Consider the following 9,054-nt stretch of genomic DNA (forward strand, 5'->3'; position numbering starts at 1 on the left):
AAAACCATTAGCTGGAAACCATTAGCCCTTCAAACATTTATCACTGACACACCTATGATGTGCCTCCAGCATGTCTTGATAAGGAGATCACAGTAACCTGAAAGGTCACTGTGGAACTAATGAGAAAGAGACTCACTTTAGTTTGAGAAATCAAATAAATAGTGTGCTTCCAAGATGTAGCAGTTTATGTAACAATAACAAAAAAGGGGCCTCAGGTTAGCAGATGGATTTGGTCAATGCCTTCACCCTGTCTGATGATAAAATTAACCCTTCAAATAAACTAATGAGGTGTCCATTTGTATCAAATAAATGCTGTGGCTCCATGATGTAATGGTCTAGGGAACAATAACAAAAAGGCCTCAGGGAAAAAGATGGGTTAGGAACAGTGGAGGCTGCTGAGGGGAGGACGGCTCATAATAATGGCTGGAACAGAGCAAATGGAATGGCATCAACCCATGTTAAGGTGCCACCAACCTCATGTGGTTAGGAACAGCGAGGTCAAATCCTTTGTCTTACATTAAAATGAAACATTTAACTACCATTTTAAAAACTTTTACATGAGGCTGAATTCAAATAGTAAAGACATCACCAGTAGTAGTTTTGTTAATATATTTGTCACGGATCCCTCTGGAACTTTCGTTGCGCACACCTGGCCCCTATTCCCACTGATTGTATATGTATACAGTTGAAGTCGGAAGTTTACATACACTTAGGTTGGAGTCATTAAAACTCATTTTTCAACCACTCCCAAATTTCTTGTTAACAAACTAGTTTTTGCAAGATGGTGAGCATGACACAAGTAATTTTTCAAACAATTATTTACAGACAGATTATTGCACTTATTATTCACTGTATCACAATTCCAGTAGGTCAGAGTTTACATACACTAAGTTGACTGTGCCTTTAAACAGCTTGGAAATTTCCAGAAAATTATGTCATGGCTTTAGAAGCTTCTGATAGGCTAATTGACATAATTTGAGTCAATTGGAGGTATACCTGTGGATGTATTTCAAGGCCTACCTTCAAACTCAGTGCCTCTTTGCTTGACATCATGGGAAAATCAAACGATATCAGCCAAGATCTCAGAAAAACAATTGTAGACCTCCACAAGTCTGGTTCATCCTTGGGAGCAATTTCCAAATTCCTGAGGGTTCCACGTTCATCTGTACAAACAATAGTATGCAAGTATAAACACCATGGGACCACGCAGCCGTCATACTGCTCAGGAAGGAGACGCGTTCAGTCTCCTTTAGATGAACGTACTTTGGTGCGAAAAGTGCAAATCAATCATAGAACAACAGCAAAGGACCTTGTGAAGATGCTGGAGGAAACAGGTACGAAAATATCTATATCCACAGTAAAACGAGTCCTATATTGACATAACCTGAAAGGCCGCTCAGCAAGGAAGAAGCCACTGCTCCAAAACCGCCATAAAAAGCCCGACTACGGTTTGCAACTGCACATGGGAACAAAGATCGTACTTTTTGGAGAAATGTCCTCTGATCTGATGAAAAAATATATAACTGTTTGGCCATAATGACCATTATTATGTTTGAAGGAACAACGGGGAGGCTTGCAAGCCAAAGAACACCATCCCAACCGTGATGCACGGGGGTGGCAGCATCATGTTGTGGGGGTGCTTTGCTGCAGGAGGGACTGGTGCACTTCCCAAAATAGATGGCATCATGAGGATATATTATGGATATATTGAAGCAACATCTCGAGACATCAATCAGGAAGTTAAAGCTTGATTGCAAATGGGTCTTCCAAATGGACAATGACCCCAAGCATACTTCCAAAGTTGTGGCAAAATGGCTTAAGGACAACAAAGTCAAGGTATTGGAGTGGCAATCACAAAGCCCTGACCTCAATCCTATATAAAATTTGTGGGACAGAACTGAAAAAGCATGTGCGAGCAAGGAGGCCTACAAATCCGATTCAGTTACACAAGCTCTGTCAGGAGGAATGGGACAAATTTCACCCATCTTATTGTGGAAAGTTTGTGGAAGGCTACCTGAAATGTTTGACCCAAGTTAAACAATTTAAAGGCAATGCTACCAAATACTAATTGAGTGTATGTAAACTTGCGGCCCACTGGGAATGTGATGAAAGAAATAAAAGCTGAAATAAATCATTCTCTCTACTATTATTCTGACAGTTCACATTCTTAAAATAAAGTGATCCTAACAGGGAATCTTTACGAGGATTAAATATCAGGAATTGTGAAAAACTGAGTTTAAATGTATTTGGCAAAGGTGTATGTAAACTTCTGTCTACAACTGTATATGTGCCCTTTATTCACCATGGTGCTGTCGATTATTGTTACAATGTCCGTTGGTGTGTGTGAGTACCTGTGCGTTTTGGCTTTCGTGCCATTGAGGATCACACAGATGATTACGGGTCTCATCCCGTGTGATAATCATTGTGAGTTTGTGTATTTATTCGAGGTACTCCTCGCTCTTTTGTTTTGGGTTTCAACCCTGTGTTTTTGTTGTGTTTGCTTGGTCTTTGTCCCCGTGCCTTTAAACGTCATGCCGTAATTTGGGCTAAATAACAAACTCTATTACTCATTCCTGCGTCTGTCTCCCGAATCCATTATGAAAACTTGACAACACTTACCACAAATGACTGTTAAAATAGCACCACCAAGACAAACCATTAATATTTGCACGTTATGATAATGTAAGATAGTTCTAATAAGCTTATGATACATTTCTCTGTTAAATTAATATTGAAGGAAAAAAGTATTACTTAAAATGACCATGAACAGCAGAAAATATCCCAGATTGTGCCTTTAAAGAGAGCTGGATAAGGGCAGGGGGGTGAGAGCTTTCAGTTGGGCCATGCCTAACGGTCTGCCTGTCAGAGAGAGACTCAGAGTTCCCTGGTAACAGGCTCTGAGGGCATGGCATTTCAACAGCACAATGGGTGCACTGTAGTGGACAGGGATGGGACAGGGCCCTTTATATGAAAACCCCAGGACTGCACACACAGAACAGGCACATTTTTGACCCATCATTGTATCCTGCTGAAGAAGAATTGAACATGAAAAACATGGTCTGACAACTTAAATTACAATATATTTAACAAAAAGACAGGAAGATTGGAATGTTACAATGCACATTGAATTAGTGAAGTAGATTGCAATTGTGAATGTCAAAAACTGGTTAACAGATACAGTATTCACATACTTACAGCATGTACAACAAATATGACTGGGTCATGAAATTAAGACTATAGATACAATCATAAGACAACCAAATACACAAAAACAAGTGTTTGCTTTGAGAGTTGATTGTACAGTAGGCTAGAGCTTCTATAAAAGGATGAGACAGGTGACAAATTGTACATCACAAATTCATGTGTCAACAAATACTAAACTATTTAGGAGTAATCTATTAAGGCTTGGTTCTCATGATCAAGCAGTCAGTTTCTTATTGTACATATTAAAGACAATGCACCCTGACACCACAATAGTTGATTCCTATTAATAAACACAACTGTGTATCAAAATGGAACAATTGAAGGCTGACCATTAAACCTAAATAGGTACAAAGATGCATTGGCTCTCATCCAGTGGAGGCTGCTGAGGGGAGGATGGCTCATAATAATGGCTGGAACGGAGCAAATGGAATGGAATCAAACCATGTGTTCGATGTATTTTATACAATTCCACCTATTCTGCTCCAGCCTTTGCCATGAGCCAGTCCTCCCCAATTAAGGTGCCACCAACCTCCTGTGCTCTCATCATGTTATTCTATTGCAGTTATCTTTTGAGGCTGGGTGAAAATAAATTATGGCATATCCTGCAAGAAGCCCAAAAACAACATCAATATTTTATCCTGACAAATAAAGTAGGCAAAACATTGGTTCACACAAGAGGTAGTTCATTAAAATATTCAAAAACATTTAAATTGATGCACGTTAATCTGGTACAGGTGTGTGGTTACTGGGCTGGGTTACTGATTAGCAGCACACGTAATTCTGTGTGGCAGGTGCGTAAACACAGAACCATATATATGAGAGGAATCTGAAACACGCTCACAGCTGGTGGTATTTCTCCTTGCAATGCAATATGTGTTTGTATAATCTGTCTATTCGGTTCTGTAGTACATCCGCGTGTTCATAGGAGAGAAAACCTAATTCCGGAGATAAAGGTTCGCTGTCTCTGTACAGCTCGAGAAGCCGAGTCCTGGTGTCCCTGCGCCGGTGCAGTTCTATCACTCGCTGCGCTGTCCTCTTTCTGAACACAGACACGGAGCCCAAGACCGTGCTGTGGTACTTCTCCCACATATCAAGCACCCGGTATCCATGTACAAGCCCTGCCTCGTTGTCTATGAATACCAGGTCACCGCGGGGCGTTCTGAGCAGGTTGTTGGTCTCCCTCTCCATCACGCGCGAGTCCCACTGCAGGCTAAATAGGTTGCTGACGAGCCTGTCGAAGTTAGCAGACAGGTAGTCCAATATTATCAGGTCGGTCCACTGCATTAGCTCGAGCAACTCCGCAGTCGTTTTGTTCCCCAGCTCCCCTTGCAGAGGACGCAGCCCCTTGCTCTCCTGGCGCAGCGGAGCAGGTGTGACTACCCCGGTCAAGTTGGCGACCCACTCGGTGAGTGAAACAACCGCCCGCTCACTCCACTGTAAACCGCCAATTCTTCTCCTAACAGAAGCCCATTGTTCACTGTCAACGTTCAACTGGGCAAGGATGAGAGGCGGTAGATTTGTAATACCTAGCAAATTAGCCAGGTAATAAGTCAGCGTTTCCCCCTGCACCTGGTCCGCGTTTATTCCATAACGCACGCAAGCTTTTGCTCCGTCCGAAAAAGTGGCCAGCTGATTGGATATTCTACCACAGCCCGGCTCCAGTCTGACTATGCGGTGTCCCCGGGCTCTCTCTCTCCAAGCCCGGGCATGTTCCTCACTGAAGCTGGCGGGAAGCTGAGCCTCCAGCCATTCACTCCAAAAAATACCCTCAACGAGCGAGCCAAATTTGGCCGGGACCTCCCTCTGTACTGACCCCTTGTTATCTACATTCATATGGTAATCTCTGCTTCCTAAAGAGCCAATTTGATCCCTAACACCAGTAACGTTGCGGACATCGAGTCTGCCCCCCAAGTGCAGTCTCTGTGCCACTGGAACAGCGAGGAGAGCACGGAAAGTTTTAGCGGAGATGTCCGGTGATGGCCCAACGTGAAAGGACCTCGGTAACTGTAGCCCCCGTTTGTATCTCTCCAGCCGACTCTCCAGCCTGCTCCAGACGTAGAATACACAGGCACAAGTGCAGAGAAAAAGCAGTGCAAGTAAGTTCGCCGACACAGCCCTCATGTTTACTGACAGCCGCCCTTCCCTTTGTTGCGCAGAGACAACTCGCACAACCCCAACGGTAATGCGGTTCGCATATCTGTTCCGCTTGGGTGAAATCAAATCCTTATCCGTCGATATGAGTTTTATTTATCGGACGAGTTTTTTTTCATAATAGCTGGTTTCCGACCGCGAACGGCTTTCTCTCTGCGTCTCCATCTCTCCGGTCTCCACTGGGTGAGGCTGGTTTAGTTTGATTTGTGTAGCTACTAGCTTCGGCTCAGATACTAGGATGAGGAACACGTGACTCGGGTTGCGAGCTGGTAGGCGTATCATGGGAAGTGGTGGGTCCTATGGAAGCGGTACTTTGGAGAGCTACACATCCAGAGGAAGTGCGGCTAGACAACATGGGCACCCGATGGTGCACGATTCTGTCAGAATCAGACCGCACTCTATTTAATTGTTTCAGGGTTGGAAATAATTAATTCCAATTGTTCACGTGAAACGTATAATTACGAAAGAGTGCTCCTGAAACAAGTTTCAGGGACTTGATCCATGCAGTCCACTTAAATATCCCAAACCAAAAACATAATATAGGCTAACATATATAAAGGTCCACTGCAACCATTTTTTCAATATCAAATAATTTCTGGGTAACAATTAAGTACTTTTCTGTGATTAACTCAAAATGATAAAAGAAAATAAACAAATAGCTTCTTGGCAAAGAGTAATTTCTCAAGCAAGAATTTTGCTAGGGCTGTTTGAGTGGGGGGGGGACTGAAAATGTGCTGTTATTGGCAGAGGTTTGGCTCTCTTCCTTATTGGTCTAACTAAAGTAATTTACTGCATGGCCAAAACTCCCTCACCAAGATAGGCTGACATTTCAGGTGGTCTTTAAAACCGCTCAACATTAATAGGGTATTATCATTCCAACCTCCTAGTGTTGAAATATACTGAACAGCCAATCAGAATTCATTTTCCCCACAAAAATGTTTTATTCCAGACAAAAATAATTCTGTTTTATCGGCTGTCCAGGTGGCAGAGCTGATTCCTGCAGGTGAAGAAGCCAGATGTGGAGGTCCTGGGCTGGTGTGGTTACAAAAGGTCTGTGGTTGTGAGGCTGTTTGAATGTAATTCTCTAAAACGAGATGGCTTATGGTAGAGATGAACATTAAATTTTCTGACAATAGCTCTGGTGGACATTCCTCTAGGTCAGCATGCCAATTGCACACTCCCTCAACTTGAAACATCTGTAGCATTGCGTTGTGACAAAACTGCACATTTTAGTGAAGGTGCGCTATTTAATCAACTTCTGAATATGGCACACATGTTGGGTGGCTGGATTGTCTTGACAAAATAGAAATGCTCACAGGAATGCAAATAGATTTGTGTGCACAATTTCAGCTCAAACGCTTTACATGTTGTGTTTAGATGTTTGTTCAGCTTATTTAAAACAGTCAATCACCTTTTTGACTGCACTGGCCCTTTAACATCTATGCTTCCTTTTTAGTTAATTTATGACTATGACCTAAATATTCTTTCCTCACTGTGACCTCAAATAAGTATGCTTCTTGCCTCATGCTCTAATGTATAAGAGCCCGTTTTCTTCACACATGGCAATGCAACATTGTGGATTGGCATTAGGCCTATAAGCTACTCATTGCACGCAAATAATAAACATTATGTGTGCTGTCTTATATGCCTTGGCCGGGTTTCCAATTGTGATGGAACTTAAAGGCGCTGCTTGGTCAATATGAGGTCTGCATTGGCTGTGCAGCATTTATGGTATTATGGCCTCTTCAGAAGTCAGGGCATTCTTGCACTTTGCCGAGCAGCACAGAACAGTTGCGAAGAAAGTAAGCTTGTGTTTGTACAGTCGTGGCCAAAGGTTGAGTGAGACAAATATTAATTTCCACAAAGTTTGCTGCTTCAGTGTCTTTAGATATTTTTGTCAGATGTTACCATGGAATACTGAAGTATAATTACAAGCATTTCATAAGTGTCAGGCTTTTATTGACAATTACTTGAAGTTGATGCAAGAGTCAATATTTGCATTGTTGACCCTTTTTCAAGACCTCTACAATCTGCACTGGCATGCTGTCAATTAACTTCTGGGCCACTGATGGCAGCCCATTCTTGCATAATCAATGCTTGGAGTTTGTCAGAATTTATGGGTTTTTGTTTGTCCACCCGCCTCTTGAGGATTGACCAAGTTCTCAATGGGATTAAGGTCTGGGGAGTTTCCTGGCCATGGACCCAAAATATTGATGTTTTGTTCCCCGAGCCACTTAGTTATCACTTCTGCCTTATGGCAAGGTGCTCCATCATGCTGGAAAAGGCATTGTTCATCACCAAACTGTTCCTGGATGGTTGGGAGAAGTTGCTCTCAGAGGATGTGTTGGTACCATTCTTTATTCATGGCTGTGTTCTTAGGCAAAATTGTGAGCGAGCCCACTCCCTTTGTGTCATTCTCAACTTTTGGACACGACTGTACAGGACCTCCCACCCTCACCTACTATCATCCAATCATGTCAATGCAGAGTCCTCTGCATTGTTCAAAGCTTTGAGAGGCCCACAGTGATGTGGTACAGAGTTCAATTTGGCCTCTGTGTGCCTCCAGGGGCTCTGCTATTACATCAAACCATCCATATGGCGCCTCCAACCACAAAAATCAGACCAAGTATAAGTTGTCTTTTATGCTTGCAAGTGATTTAAAGTTGCATATTTACTACAACAGATGAAGATATAACATATCCAAGTGACAGGATAAACCAACAAGTAAACCAGAGTACATGTAATTACTTGGTGTTTCACAGGATTTGGATACTTAATATGATCTGACCCTTTTATCAACTTTTGCCAAAAATGACATACCCTTCAGGACCTGAAGCAAGGATATGCATATTCTTGGTACCATTTGAAAGGAAACACTTTGAAGTTTGTGGAAATATGAAATTAATGTACGAGAATATAACACATTAGATCTGGTAAAACACACAAAAAAAACATGCATTTGAAAGATTAAAACATTAAAAACACAAGAGAAAGGTCTGACTTTAAGATAGGAGTCTAGGTGTAATTTAGACTTTGGCCACCAGATGGCGGCATTATGTGTGCAAAGTTTCAGACTGATCCAGTGAAGAATTACATTACTGCACAATATTTTGTATCAAGTCTGCCAGGAGTTTGCTCAAATATGCCAACTTGGTCAATTGATACTTTTTCAAGTACATTTTCAGCAAAAAAAAAAAACGTCCTCTCACTGTCAACTGTTTTATTTTCAGAAAACTTGTGTAAATATTTGTATGAACATAAGATTCAACAACTGAGACGTAAACTGAACAAGTTCCACAGACATGTGACTAACAGAAATGGAATAATGTGTCCCTGAACAAAGGGCGGGTTCAAATATAAAAGTCAGTATCTGGTGTGGCCACCAGCTGCATTAAGTACTGCAGTGCATCTTCTCATGGACTGCACCAGATTTACCAGTTCTTGCTGTGAGATGTTACCCCACTCTTCCACCAAGGCACCTGCAAGTTCCCCGACATTTCTGCGGGAATTGCCCTAGTCCTCACCCTCCGATCCAACAGGTCCCAGACGTGTTCAATGGGATTGAGATCCGGGCTCTTCACTGGCCATGACAGAACTGACATTCATTGCACAGAACGAGCAGTATGGCTGGTGGCATTGTCATGCTGGAGAGTCATGTCAGGATTAGCCTGCAGGAAGGGTACCACATGAGGGAGGAGG

General features: G+C 42.4%; 1 protein-coding gene across 1 annotated transcript; it reads right to left on the reverse strand.

The window, feature by feature from the left end:
• Positions 1-3,060: 3,060 nt before the first annotated feature.
• On the reverse strand, positions 3,061-5,594 carry LOC112218677 (four-jointed box kinase 1). Its single transcript, XM_024379694.2, has one exon. It carries the CDS (start codon positions 5,323-5,325, stop codon positions 4,042-4,044), a length of 1,284 nt encoding a protein of 427 aa, XP_024235462.1. The 5' UTR covers positions 5,326-5,594; the 3' UTR covers positions 3,061-4,041.
• Between the last annotated feature and the right edge of the window lie 3,460 nt (positions 5,595-9,054).

The sequence above is a fragment of the Oncorhynchus tshawytscha genome, linkage group LG19 (assembly GCF_018296145.1).
Source record: "Oncorhynchus tshawytscha isolate Ot180627B linkage group LG19, Otsh_v2.0, whole genome shotgun sequence".
Classification (NCBI taxonomy): domain Eukaryota; kingdom Metazoa; phylum Chordata; class Actinopteri; order Salmoniformes; family Salmonidae; genus Oncorhynchus; species Oncorhynchus tshawytscha.

Bases quoted from the DNA above. Each gene is read 5' to 3' on its own strand.
- LOC112218677 (XM_024379694.2), bottom strand. From the start codon at position 5,325: ATGAGGGCTGTGTCGGCGAACTTACTTGCACTGCTTTTTCTCTGCACT.